This window comes from Bufo gargarizans, chromosome 5 (genome assembly GCF_014858855.1).
Source record: "Bufo gargarizans isolate SCDJY-AF-19 chromosome 5, ASM1485885v1, whole genome shotgun sequence".
NCBI lineage: Eukaryota > Metazoa > Chordata > Amphibia > Anura > Bufonidae > Bufo > Bufo gargarizans.
Window position 1 is genome coordinate 202,628,360 of NC_058084.1, and position 15,289 is coordinate 202,643,648.

At 43.2% G+C, this 15,289-nt stretch overlaps 1 protein-coding gene across 1 annotated transcript in view; it reads right to left on the reverse strand.

Moving 5' to 3' along the window:
• NEK11 (NIMA related kinase 11) overlaps positions 1-15,289 on the reverse strand; it is a 268,856-nt gene that overhangs the window by 53,833 nt on the left and 199,734 nt on the right. The window contains exon 15 of the mRNA XM_044294773.1: positions 12,893-12,989. Within this exon, the coding sequence (XP_044150708.1) occupies positions 12,893-12,989 (97 nt within the window). The remainder of the gene's footprint in view (positions 1-12,892; positions 12,990-15,289) is intronic.

The window sequence follows — 15,289 nt, forward strand, 5'->3', positions numbered from 1 at the left end:
GGCAGAGGAGTCTGGCAGGCAGTTCCGTCGCCGGCAATCCAGAGGCAAACAGATGCAATGGCATTCCGGCAAGTGTTCAGGATTTTTGGCCGGAGAGAAAACTGCAGCATGCTGTGGTATTTTCTCCGGTCAAAAAACGTAAGAGGGACTAAAATGATGCATGCTGATGCATAATGAATGGATTGCTCTCCATTCAGAATGCATTAGGATAAAACTTCCGGTATTGAGCCCGTGTGACGGAAATCAATACTGGAAAATAAAAATGCTAGTGTTAAAGTACCCTCATTCATTTTAGGTCTGTTTGCCTTTGTTTAAAGTTATCAATAGACTCTCCACATTCTAGTGTCTAACTTTTTGCCGTCACTATTAAAGAATGCACAGGAATGTTCTAATGATTTTTCAGACACTTTATGCAGTCATTATGTTATTGATCAGTATGACTTGTGTTCTTACTAGTTGTCTTACTTCTAATGGGTTCACTCTACTATTTAGACCTTATATCCTCCAAAACACAATGAGATAGACAATAGATTTCGCAAGCAACAATAATGAAAAACTGAAATGTTCTGTATGGTTTATATCATAGATCAACTAATAATTTATTGTCAGACCATATAACCCTGATTTATTACCAATTTCAAGAAAATAGTTTGCTCTCAGTGAATAAGAATCCTCTTTTTTTACATTCAAGACAACAAATACCTGTACTACATACCTAGTACAGACTGATACACTGTAGCAGAGACCATCCCCTTATCAGGAGTGACTAGATGCCCTGAGACAGATTTTCTGTCCCATTGTATTGTAGTCATACTGCCCATCTTCTTTGAGAAGACCACCATCAGTACAATTCTGGGTTTTCATCTCAAAGGGCCAGATTTATCACGACTCTGACAGCTCACTCCACTTTCACATATGGCTAAAGTCAGTTTTAGCCAAGTCAGATTTATGATCGCCCCTTTAAGACTGTAATAAATGTGGTTTGACGGTAGCAGTTTATCCGTCAGTAAGCAGCTTTACAAAAGTCGCACGTTTTTATGAAAAAGTCGCATGTTCTATTAAAAAGTCTCATAAGATAAGCATGGTCCTCACTGGAGTGAAGTTGCGACTTTTTAGCGACTTTTTTGCGACTTTTAAAAAAAGTCCCAATAGTAAATCTGTCTAGAGATTCATTTACATACGAAAACACGCCCACTTTCAGAAAACTGGCGAGCATAGTGCAGAGCAGAAAAAAGTCGCAAATTTGTGCGCAGTTTTAGCCTTTGGGACTTTTTTGCGGCTTTTCCACTCCACAAAAGTGACTTTGCCTAATGATATATCAGGCCCAAAGTGTTTTCACTGTATTTAGATCATAAGAATCTGTCAGCTGTAGCTAGAACGAGCTACAGTATGGCTGGGTTTAGACACTGGAGCATGCAGTCAAAACCCTAACTACCCTTGGCTGCACAATTTTGTGGGTAAAAATGGTATTACCCTAAAAAATATGAGGCCTTTTGCCACTGTGGCCTTTTGCCCCCAAGAGGAAGCTAGGCGAAACGCGCATCGGGGTTGGTGTTCCGCCTTGGCTCCTGGTCTGTAAATGTCTCTCCTTTTTATGCTATTTTGCAAAACTGTTTAATATCATGAATGCAGCCAATCAGCAGCCAGCCAGCCCTGTGATGTCACAGTCCTATAAATAGCGGCAGCCATCTTGGATTCAGACATTTTCCAGTGTTCTTAGTGCAGGGAGAGACGTCAGCAGGCACTAGGGACAGTGCTAGGAAAGACTTTAAAACTTTTATTTTGCTAAATAGAAGTTCAGGGACAGATCATTAGAAGTGTAGGGAAAGGATAGGGAGGAATTATTCCACAGTATTGAAGCGGAAGAGGGTTCAATAGGGGTGTTTACAGCCTGGGTAATAGGAACAATCCTATTACACCTTGCTGCACTGACTGCAGAGCCAGCAAACCATTCTTTTTATTGGGGTGCAAGTGCTGTGTGATACAGCCATTAACAGGGTGTATTACTAGGAAATATTTACATGTCTTATTAGCCCTTATGCGGTGCAGTTATTAGTTTTAAAGCCTTTTTTGTTTGTATAAGTGGGAAAAAAGAACGTATTTGCTGTTCAGCTGTGCAGTTATATGTTCTAAAGCCTTTTTTGGCGTGTATGAGTCGGGGGGGGGGGGGGGTCTTATTAGCCATTGTGTGGAGAAGTGAGAAACTTACAGCCCTTTTTTTTTGTGGCAAAAAAATAATAATTATTAACCGTTCAGCTGTGCAGTTATATGTTCTAAAGCTTTTTTGGCCGTTCAGCGGTACAGGTATATGTTCTAAAGCAGGCATCTCAAACTGCGGCCCTCCAGCTGTTGCAAAACTACAACTCCCAGCATGCCCGGACAGCCTACAGGTATCAGCCTACAGCAGGGCATTGTGGGAGTTGTAGTTTTACAACAGCTGGAGGGCCGCAGTTTGAGATGCCTGTTCTAAAGCTTTATTGGTGTGTATTAGTGGCAAAAAAGTATTATTTGCCATTGTGTGGTGAAGTGAGAAAATTACAAACCTTTTTGGCGTGTATTAGTGGCAAAAAAAAAGTATTATTTGCAGTTCAGTGGTGTATGTATATGTTCTAAAGCCTTTTTTGGAGTGTATTAGTGGGAAAAAGGGCTGATTAGCCGTTGTGTGGTGAGGTGAGAAAATTACAGCCCTTTTTGGCATGTATAAAAGGTTAGTATATGAAATAAGAATGCTTGGACTGGGAGAAAACGTCTGTATGTGGATAAGTAACTGGCTCAGTGATAGAAAACAGAGGGTGGTTATTAACGATACATACTCAGATTGGGTCACTGTCACAAGTGGGGTACCTCAGGGGTCAGTATTGGGCCCTATTCTCCTAAATATATTTATTAATGATCTTGTACAGTAAAATATATTTTTTTGCAGATGACACTAAACTATGTAAAGTAATTAATACGGAAGAGGACAGTATACTACTACAGAGGGATCTGGATAGATTGAAGGCTTGGGCAGAGAAGTGGCAGATGAGGTTTAACACTGACAAATGGTTATGCACATGGGAAGGAATAATTCAAGTCATCCGTACATACTAAATGGTAAAACACTGGGTAACACTGACATGGAAAAGGACCTAGGAATTTTAGTGGACAGCAAACTAAGCTGTAAAAACCAGTGTCAGGCAGTTGCTGCCAAGGCCGATAAGATAATGGGTTACATCAAAAGGGGCATAGATGCCCGTGATGAGAACATAGTCCTACCACTTTACAAATCGCTAGTCAGACCACACATGGAGTACTGTGTACAGTTCTGGGCTCCTGTGAACAAGGCAGACATAGCAGAGCTAGAGATGGTACAGAGGAGGGCAACTAAAGTAATAACTGGAATGGGTGGACTACAGTACCCTGAAAGATTATCAACATTAGGGTTATTCACTTTAGAAAAAAGACGACTGAGGGGAGATCTAATAACTATGTATAAATATATCAGCAGTCAGTACAGAGATCTCTCCCATCATCTATTTATCCTCAGGACTGTGACTGTGACGAGGGGACATCCTCTGCGTCTGGAGGAAAGAAGGTTTGTACACAAACATAGAAGAGGATCCTTTACGGTAAGAGCAGTGAGACTATGGAACTCTCTGCCTGAGGAGGTGGTGACGGTGAGTTCACTAAAAAGAGTTCAAGAGGGACCTGGATGTATTTCTGGAGTGTAATAATATTACAGGCTATAGCGACTAGAGAGGGGTCGTTGATGCAGGGAGTTATTCTGATTGCCTGATTGGAGTCGGGAATTTTTTATGCCCCTTAAGTGGGGAAAATTGGCTTCTATGTTACTATGTATTAGTGGCAATAAAACACAAGTATTATTTGCCGTTCAGTCGTGCAGTTATATGTTCTAAAACTTTTTGGCCATTCAGCGGTGCAGTTATATGTTCTAAAGCATTTTTGGCATGTATAAGTGGCAAACAAAAGTGAGGAAGATGAGGCAGATGACCCAGGCACACTGCAGCAGTATGCAGTGGAAATGGAGGCAGGGAGTCTCTCCGAGTCACTTGTGCAAATGGCTCGCTGCATGCTCACTTGCTTGGGTAGTGACAGATGAATTGTCAGCATTCGGCAGAGCGATGACTTCTGGCTCTCCTCCTTGTTGGACCCACGCTACCAGTCCAAAATGTGGACCTTTTGTACACCTGCTTAGAGGGAGGACAAACTGAACTACTATAGAGTCATCCTATGTAGTCAGTTGGCCGCTGCCTATCTGTGCAATCGTCCATCCTCTCGCAGGTCTGACCGGGGGGGGGGCTCTCTGCACTCTCGTTCCAATGCCATGGCTGCTGTGGCAGGGTGGGGGGGGGAGCAGTACCAGCTCCATCAGCAGTAGCTTGAGTCTAGAGTCGATGATGAGCAGTTTCTTCACCCGCCTAGTGAAGAAACTACTCACCAGCAGCAGCTAGACCTGGAGCAGAACCTGAACCAGCAGGTGGTGGCATACTCGGACAGCACCCTGCCACCCCACATTGAAGATCCTCTGGACTACTGGGCAGTCAAACTGGCCCAGTTCGCCCTGGAAAAGCTGTCCTACCCAGCCAGTAGTGTGGCATCAGAGTAGGTGTTTAGTGCGGCAGGGGCCATAGTTACCCCAAGGAGAACTCGACTGTCCACCTAAACTGTGGAGAGACTGACCTTTGTGAAGATGAATCAGGCATGGATCAGCCAGGATTTCCACCCACCACATGCCTGATGCATCAGAATAGATCATCCATGCTGCCTCACCCAAACCTTGACAAAAGAGACTGGTTTCTTCTGGGTACCTGCCTCAGCTACTACTCTGATGCTGCCACCCACCTGATGCCACACATCTGATGCCAATTGCTCCTTTTTACACCCACCATCATCAGCGGGTATTGTTATTGCCACCCACCTCCCCACTCTGTCACTGGGTCGCTCTGTGGTCTCCTGATGCTGCTGCCACCTCCACAATCTGTCATTGTGCCACTCTGTGGCCTCCTCATGCTGCTGCCACCTCCATAACGTGTCACCTTGCCACTCTGTGGTCTCTTCATGCTGCTGCTAAATCAACACTATGCAGCACCACGACACCACACCACTATTAAATATTAAATTACATCTTTATTTCAAATACATCTGTAAAAATTACAATACATAATGCTAGTCATCAGTGAAAATGGATACCAAATGTGGCAGTGGGGGGTGGACCAATCACAATACAGGTCACATAATCAAAGAAAAATAAGGAGAGATTTGTATAAATACAAATACAAAATAGGCATCAGTCCCTCCCTGCAGCTTCACATCTCCATTAAAACTGCCATAAAACACACCACAAAATAAACAGGTAGACAAAAGTCAATCTTTTATCTGTTATATATAACAAACCATGCAATAATTAGATGGCAGGTATATCAGAGTCTTGCACAAGTCAAGGAGATAAGCAACAGCAAAGAAGACAATTAAAGTAAATACAGACCGCAGTGCCACAGCCACAGGACCACCACCGCTAAACATTGCATGGTTTGTTCATATATACAAGATTGACTTTTGTCTACATGTCTATTTTTCTTTGATTGTGGCCTGTATTGGTCCACCGCCCACTGCCACATTTGGGATCCATTTTTACAGATGACTAGCATTATGTATTGTAATTTTTACAGATGTATTTGAAATAAAGATGTTATTTAATATTTAATAGTAGTGTGGTGTCGTGGTGTTGCATTTAAGTAGGACCACACACTTGTGTTATATTGGATATATTGTTTGGTGTATTAAATCAACACTATGTCACTGGGCCACTCTGTGGCCTCCTCATGCTGCTGCTGCTGCCACCTCCACACTATGTCACCATGACACTCTGTGGTCTCCTCATGCTGCTGCTAAATCAACACTATGTCACTGGGCCACTCTGTTGCTTCATCATGCTGCTGCCACCTCCACACTATGTCACCTTGCCAGTCTGTGGCCTCCTCATGCTGCTACTAACTCAACACTATGTAAATGAACCACTCTGTGGTCTCATGCTGCTGCTACCTCAACACTATGTCACTGGGCCACTCTGTGGACTTCTCATGCTGTTCTCCCACCCTCCCCACTCAATGACTGGCCCACTATTTTGCCTTTTTGACCTGGTTGACATAATCATTTATTTGACCCTTCTTCTGATCTGTCAGAAGGAAGGAAAAATGAGAATCACAACGTATCCTGTCTGTGTAGCAGCTGTAAGGCCTTTATGGTCCCGTCAGAATTGGCTTATGGTTTGGTAGCAGGAGTGGGTACAAAACACAGAAGACATGCAAATATTCCATTGACGTGTCATCTCTGTTTTGGATCCACTCCTGTTTTTTTTGGCTTTAGCAATACTGATGGATTACTGACCAAATGAAGTTGGATGCTCAACAGACAGGATCAGTTTTTTTTGGGGGGGGGGTTATTGTTCTGACAGATCATAGGAAGGGCAAAATAATCAGTGACCTCAACACAAACTTACTGCTGACACCCTCTCCACTCTGTCAGGGGGCTCTACTTGTATAAGCGTTTAATAGAACAGGTTCTGTAGACATCTATGTGGAATCAGCTGACGATGGTGTAAAAGGAGTGCACTCTTTCACGCTACAGTAGGATCTTGGGCCTCTGCACGGTTCTTTATACCTGGTGCTAACATCGACCTGTAGGGCTGAGTTCCCACTTGAGTTATTTGGTCAGTTTTGGCCCCGTAACTGCCCAAATAAGTGAAGATTGCAGTGATTCTAAGAGCGCCGCCTGTCATGTGCGTGTCATACTGATTCACAGTATTGTTTCACTACCACAGCAGACTCCCTATGCATGTTACTGCAAGGCACATTGTTCTACACCACTATACAGGCTCTCTGCAGCCAGGAAATAACTGTTTTCAACGCGATTCACCGCAAATAAATCCGGATCGAATCAAATCTTTTCGGAAAATTCGGCGAAACAGCCGAATCTATTTTTTGGGGGAAATTTCCTCATCTGTACCTAATACCAAATAATTGTGTATAATGTCATATAGATTGTAATGGCAGGCACTCTAAATCAGTGTTTCCCAACCAGTGTGCCTCCAGCTGTTGCAAAACTACCACTCCCAGCATGCCTGGAGAGCCTTTGGCTGTCCGGGCATGCTGGGAGTTGTAGTTTTGCAACAGCTGGAGGCACACTGGTTGGGAAACACTGCTCTAAATGATTGAAATGATATAATAACCCGTGTAATGTAGATTGCTCAGCATGCGATACTAGATGATAGAGTGCCTGCCATTACAATCTATATGACAGCCTATATATTGGTCTTCAACCTTTAGCCACATGGTCAGTTTCTGCATGCAGTTCTGGAAGCCAGAACCAAGAGTAAACTAAACAAAAATAAGTCATATCTGTCCTTTATACCGTCTCTCCTTTTACAATCCACTTCTAATTTTGGCTTCCAAAACTAAATGCAGAAACCTGACAGTGTGGCCAAACCCTTAGATCAGGGGTCAGCCACCACCGGCATTCCAGCAACAACATGCTCTATTCACTTCTATGGGAATTCTGAGAATAGCTGAGCTGTAGTTTCAGAGTTTTTCAATCCCTGCTCTGGTTATAAACACTGTGCCCTAAATTTTTGGGCTCGCTTGCGCAAACATTTTGTGAATTTTTAGATCTCTACATCTATGTTAATGAGTTTCACTCCCGACTTATCACTAAGACTTAAAAGTCACAATCTTACTGCAGCAGGAGGGTGGAGAAGGCAAACTGGAGTAGCTTTCCTAGACAAAAGTGCTAGGCTTGAGTATGAGACATCTAATAAATGCGGTCTAAAGTACTCCAACACAAACTCAAGCAAAACTGACTTCAAATATTATCCTCATGATAAAATCCCCCCAAAGTATATTACTCAAGTTTAACACTAGTGTTTGAGAGCTCTAGCAGGCTGTTCTGGAACAGGCATTGCTGGACTCTGATGCCTGATACCCACCTGATGCCCGCCAGCCCCTTGACTATAACAGGGAGAATATGCCGCAAATGGGCCAGACTAAAACTGCTGGTGGGTAGAAATAAGTCTCCAATGTGCGAGATGATCCAATCCCTGTATGCAAGAGAAACTATACCTGTCCTATGCAGCTTGCCAAGCAGCATGGCTTATTATATTTCATTGTTGCATGCAGTGTAATATGCTCAACTTGTATACGCCACTCACATGTATTGCGCTTTACAGTTATTGGCTTCATAAACAATCCAGTCATTTGCATGCTGTTTGTGGCTTTTAGATAACAAAACAACACTCCGGGGCAGAGAAATGATGAGAAGCAATTGAAATCTGAAATATGTGCTGTGATTTAATTACATTACAGTAGTACATTGAGATATTGTTTCTATGTCTCTGCAAACAAAGAAACATAATAATGTGCCGTTTACCAGTCTGGTGAATTAATTATGACCCTTATTTTGCAATGATAGAAGGACACTGCCACAGGTCATTGTGGAAGAAGTAAAAGTCAATATCATTTTAATAAAGGCAGATCAAATACAAAAGGGGGAAGGGGGGGGTTCACCTGGCAAAAAACTATATAGATAGTGTTAACATATTTATTGAGGTAGGTGGCAGCACTATCGTGCAATTTCTGCAACTTTGATAAAGAAATAAGGTGGGGTTCACATGTTCCAGATGCACTGCAGCTAAGAGATTATGCCAAAACCCACACTGGCATGAAGCTCAGCTGCATCATGGCGCACCTAGGCCGCAGAGCATCTGGAGCATGTCAACCCAAACAACCGCACATATTGTTATTGTTGCAACATTTTGCAGTGATTTTCACAGAAGTAAGGATAGGTCATCGATATCTGATCGGTAGCGGTATGACACCAGGCACTACCAGCCGATCAGCTGTATGAAGAGCACGCAGCCTCCTCAGAGCTGAACAAGCACATCTCCACACACAGTCTCTTCAAGCAGCTCATTGGCAGGGGTGCCAGGTATTGAATCCCAATGATCTGAGATTCATAACCTATTCTGAGGATAGGTCAATAGATGAATCCTGGAAAACCCCTTTAACAATAGATAATCTGTTCACTGCCAATGGGCACTGTATTATGGATGATTGCCCACAGATCTGTAACAAAGTCGTATGCATGAGCCTTCAAAGTAGCCTTAGTTGCCCCCGTGTCTACTAAACTAGCATAAGTACAAGGTGATGGCTGGTAATTCCTGACTAACCAGGTAATAATAGAGAAACTGCTCAGTTTTTTTCATGATTTGATTGCTAGCCAGTTCTTAGGCGATCAGCGGAGAGCGGGGGCCATAGCCAAAATTGACAATATGAAAATATGAGTTTACTGGCTAGAAATTGTTTCTACTAACACAACTCAATTGTTTGCAACCCATGAATGGAAGTTAAATAACCACTCCCATGGGCTTTTTCAGACTTGCATTTCAAAGAGTTATTAAACCTCCTGTACTAATAAAGTGACATTTTTAGATGCATAGTTTATACAGAAATTCACTTTCTTTTCTTCACTGTTTCATTTCTTTATTTTTAGTTACTGCATCATGTAACTTAGATAGGACTAACCATTCTGTCCTTATACTCATGTGTTACCCAGGAAGCCAGTTTCTCCATTTCCTGTGCAGATGGAAACTACAAGCAGAGTCTGAAGAAAACGCGTTTGAGGAAATGTGGACTCAGGAGGCACCTGTAGAGCGCGTGATGTCACACTGAATACCGGTCTTCTTGGTTACAGCGTGGCTTCTCACTGCACGTGCGTGCCTTTTGGATCAGTTCCTATATATCTCTTTGGAGGAGATCAAAGAAAAAAGACACCCTATAGCTTGAAAGGAAAGTGCATTTTAGTGTGCCTTATAATAATATAGTATTGTTTGATACTCAATTAGTCAGCGCAGGATCACGTTTTTGAACTATTTATATATGCATATTATACGGGGTACTGGCAGTCTACCCAGTTATTTGTGCACCCAGCAGTAACAGAATTGAATGTTGTGGTTCCCGAGGATGGCAGTGCCGGCATCATCTAACTCTTTGTAGTTTGAATACGTTCTTAGAGTCTGAAGGAAGATTGTCATCTGCTGTATCTCCATCCCTCAGCAGCCCTCACCTTCTCCTCCTCCTCCACACCAGCATAGAATGCTTAGAATTACTAAACTGCAAGGTCATGTGACCAGAATAAGTCACATGGGTTACACTTGGCAGAAAAATGAAACAACCAGCAAATGCATAGATCTATGTTAGCTATTCTAAAGGCCTTTTTTATATTAGGAAGTTAAACATAATTTAATCAAATAAGTGTTTTGATATTTGGAAGGGGCCAGGACAAGTTATTTTGGTGCCCTATGCAGATGAGGCCAATGGCACTAGCACCCACCAACAAAACCTACCTCATCCTAAAAATAAACACCTCAGCTACTGCAGAACCTCATAATACACACCTCAATCAAGTCCTCTTGAAATTACTAATATATGGTATAACTTGTTCACACCTGTGTTGGCAGCTGCATTTAGGGCCTGCATCACAGATTTTGTCAAAAAGACCAGACAAAAAGGGGAAAAAATTGGATTCCGAACGGTTAATAGAGTCTATTCAGGTCTGTTTGGGTGATCTGTCACTTCTGTTAGTTTTGTCCTTCTGCTGCTATAATGGAGCATAACAACGGAAATGAACAACAGTAATGTGAACTATATACATTGCATATTGTGGGGATTCGCTCTAGTAGTTTGGATAAGCGGGTGCAGTACAGAGGCAAAATACAAGTTTTGCAGTGTTGGTGTTACTTCCAATGGCAAGTTAATAAAAAAAAGTCACCTTGGTGGCAGTTCTGCCTCATAAAGTTCAAATACAGGCTTTAGGCAGCCTGTTCCCCTGACACATGGGTCTCCGCTCTCCAGCCCAGCACAGGCCTCAGATCCCAGCACACAGACCTCCTGAGCTCCACTGTTAGAAGGAGGTAATCCTCTCCACCTGGCAGTGCTGGCTGGTTTTTATGCCTGGCAAAACCCGGCCTGAAGCGCGGGGAGAAGTTACCCACCCAGCACTTTGACTAATCCCAGTAAGCCGTCCTGGATCAGCTATTACAGCCATGCTAAGTACCAAGGTGTCAAACAGCAACTGCTGCAAACACATAAATACCGGCTCTTACTCCACCGAGGCCAGGAACCTCAGTGACACGTACCTATCATCCACGATGATTCCTTGTACCTTTTTACAATATGTACAATATCCATGCAACATACCGTATGTACACACACATTTTATTCATTCACACACACATAACACATATACACTTACCTGAAATAAGCTGAAGTCTGATATCATGCGGACAGCCTGGGACATCAGAAGGGGAGCCAGGAGGACAGATAGGGCAGTTAGCAGAGAACAGGGTGCAGCTCTTTCTCCTCTGCTGTCTGCAGTGCCCCCGGCCTTCTCTGGCCTGACCGCTGAGCCAGTTTCTGCATGACGCTAAAATAGCTAAGAAACTAAGCTTCTGAAGAGGCCAGGAGGGAAAGGCAGACTGTGTGCGACACTTGGGACAGCCAGGGAAATTAGGAAGAGTCAGTCTGCTGTGGAGAAGGCTGAGGACTGGTCGGTGAGAGCTTCACTCCGGACATCTTTCTCTGCTGTTTTAGCGCTGCTAGCAGCTAATATGACGGAGGTAATAACATTGGAAGGGTGGCCCAAGAGGGGATTCACTGGCTTGCGTCATAGTGTGGGCCCTACTACTGCTATGATGATGTAATGCTTTTCTTAGCAAGTCAGCTGAGAGTGTCACTCACTAATGCTTCTCATACTTACCAACATTTCAGTGGTAAAATTGGGGCATGTAAGCCAGCCCCTGGGAACACCCTAGTCTTGCCCACAAGCCACTTATGGGTGGGGTTTGCATTAAACCCATCCATTTTCAGACAAGGACAGCACAAGTTTACCAGGACTGTCTCTGAAAATCAGGGACAGGCCCACCAAATTCGGGAGAGTTGGCAACTGTGGCTTCTTCCCCACACCCTACTGATGCTGCGATCAAGTGAATCGCATGATCGCAGCATCGGAAAGGCTCAAAGAGATACTGACACCTGGCTTGTTAGGAAAATAGCATGAGTGCAAGCAAGCTCGCCTCGCAGCACTGGTAGAGGGCGCGGCAGTGTAGGGGAAAAGCAGTGAGAGTGAACTAGTCTTGCAGAGGTCTGCAAACCCTCAGCCACAGCACCCAAGACAGTAAGAGCATTTTTGCGCCCCATAGGTGACATGAGGTGGTGCCCTAGGCAACCTACTACCCCCACCTACCCTTCATCCCAGCCCGGCCTGCCAAGTAAAGCATGGACAGGTCAAATCCACCAAACCATGAACTATATGTTTTGACTGACGGAGAAATATGGTGGAATATCAGGGGACACCCTACAAGGATGTATTGACAGACGTTGTCTTTATGTGTGAACCCCTTTAATTACTTAATTGTATTTTCTTACTATAACAAAAAAATACTAGAAAATTACTACAACTGCATCAAATATATTTTATATAATTGCACCAGCCACTATTAAATATAATTGGGATATGAGTGATGATTAATCAGGAAATCTCATAATCTTGAAGGATTCATAAAGTCGTAAAAATGACAATTTCCCTGTCAAGTAAAAAGCTGCACCAAAATGTAATTATCCTGGAATTATTCTTCAAATGCAGCCTTCATAATCTAGCCACCTATGATTTCATGTGCCTGCACGTTCTATTTAGTATTGTGTAAGACAATCATGAGAGTACTGGAATAGACCACAAGAACCTTGACTGCACGCACCAGAAAATAAGCCTCAAAGAAGTTAGCCTGACGTATACATATATCTTGGTTTTCCAATTATCCCTACAAAACAGTAAAAGCACTTACTCTCTCATGCGCTTCAGCTTAGTCTGTGCCATAGTGTCGTTGATATCACTTGATGGCCTGGGAATTGATGGAGACACTTTGGTGGCAGTCAGAGTATCTACAAATCAATGAGTAGAGAGACATTGCAATTCAACGTTGATTTTAATGACATTATGGAACACTGGAAGCCTCACAGAAAATAGAATGAGAAATTGCCTTGTTAGAGTGTTGATTTGTTAAGAGGACAGGAATTCCACTACTATATGTGCATTCATCAGAGGGTCAAAATGTGAGTAGGAGAGAGGGGCCTGGGTGTACTTCTTGTGAGCAATAACATAACAAGGTCTAGTTACCAGATTACTGGAGAAGAGTCATTGATCCAGGGAATTATTCTGACTGCCAGATTCGGGGTCGGGGTGGGGGCTTTTTTCTTTACTAAGAATGAAGCAGTCACCAGCTGAATTGGACAGACATATATGTTTTTGGGTGAGAGAGAAAATTACCTCTGGGCAACCAGGCTGTTAATGAGGCTTAATTAGTAGCCAACTGAAGAGCCCAGGTAAATATGGGCTTAGCTCCTCCAACAGGGTTCCTAATCTGGGGAAGAAGCAGGCTGTGCCAGGACCTGGGGAGCCAAGAACTCTGACCAGATGTATGGTATGAACTGTCACTTGTGTTTTGGGAAACTCGTGGTAGGCTCAGTTCCAGTTAGTGAGGGACAAAGTCATATATAGTTAGTGGCCGGACAGTATAAGACTTGTTTTGTATCCTGTCTTGGAAATGTACATTGATTGTTGTGGAAAGTACACTGTCTTGCTGTGACAAGAATAATAAAGCTAGTTGTGGGCAGTTTAAACCCAAATCTACGGTGTTGAAGTGGCTTCTTGTGGTGTGCCTGCGATCCCAGAGAGCTAAGTAATATATACATATACAAAGTGCATTCAGAAAGTCTTCAGACCCTTTCAATTTTTTTTCACATTTTGTTATGTTGCAGCTTTGTGCTAAAATCTAATTCAAGTCTAACTCAAGTATTCTTCCATCATTCTGCACTCAGTACCCCATAATGAGAAAGTGAAAACTGAATTTTAGAATTGTTTGCAAATTTACTAAAAAGGGAAATGTAAATATGCACACGGAGCTATGTATTCAGAGTCTTCAGACCCTTTTCTTTGACACTTGAAATTAAGCTCTGAGGACATCTCATTTCTCTTGATCATCTTTGTGATGTTTCTACATCTTGATTGGGGACCGCAGTTGGTTGGGCATGATTTGGAAAGACACACTCCTGACTGTATCAGGTCTCACAGCTGACAATGCATATCAGATCAAAAACCAAGCCATGAGGGAAAGAACTGCCTGTAGAGCTCAGAGACAAGATTCTGTGGAGGCACAGATCTGGAGAAGGGTACAATTTTCTGCTGCAGTAAAAGTTCCCAAATGCAAGTTCCCAGTGGCCTCCAAATGGTAAAAGTTTGGAGCAACCAGGACTCTTCTTAAAGCTGGTTGCCCACAAAACTAAGGCTACTTTCACACCAGCATTCGGTGAGGATCCGTCTTGTATCTGCACAGACGGATCCGCACCAATAATGCAAACACTTGTATCCGTTCATAACGGATACGTTTGCATTATTCTAAAAAAGTCTAAGTCAAAACGGATCCATCCTGATTTACATTTAAAGTCAATGGGGGACGGATCCATTTTCAATTGCACCATATTGTGTCAGTGAAAACGGATCTGTACCCATTGACTTACATTGTAAGTCAGGACGGATCCGTTTGGCTCCGCATCGTCAAGCAGCGTTTTGGTGTCTGTCTGAAGAGCGGAATGGAGGTAGAACAAAGCCAAACTGATGCATTCTGAACGGATCCTTATCCATTCAGAATGCATTGGGGCTGAACTGATCCGTTTTGGGCCGCTTGTGAGAGCCCTGAAAAGGATCTCACAAGCGGACCCAGAAACGCCAGTGTGAAAGTAGCCTAAGTAATCAGGGGAAAAGGGCCTTGGTAAGAGAGGTGACCAAGAAGCCAATGGTCACTCTGGTTGAGCTCTAAAGATCCTGTGTGCAGATGAGAGACACCTCCAAGAAGTCAACCATCACTGTAGCCCTCCATAAAGGGGCCAAAAATAATTATTTCCTCAGTAAAAGAAACATGAAAGCCCAGCTGAAGTTTGCAAAATAAGCACCTACAGGACTCTCAAACTGCGAGAAACAAGATTCTGTGGTCTGATTAAACTAGGATTGAACTTTTTGGCCTCAATTCTGGAGGAAACCAGGCACTGCTCATCAGCTGCCCAATACCCTCCCTATAGTGTAGCATGGTGGTGACAGCATCATTCTATGGGGGTGTTTTTAAGTGGCTGGGACATTGAGAATGGTCAGGGTTGAGGGAAAGCTGAATGGGGCATAGTAGAGTGAT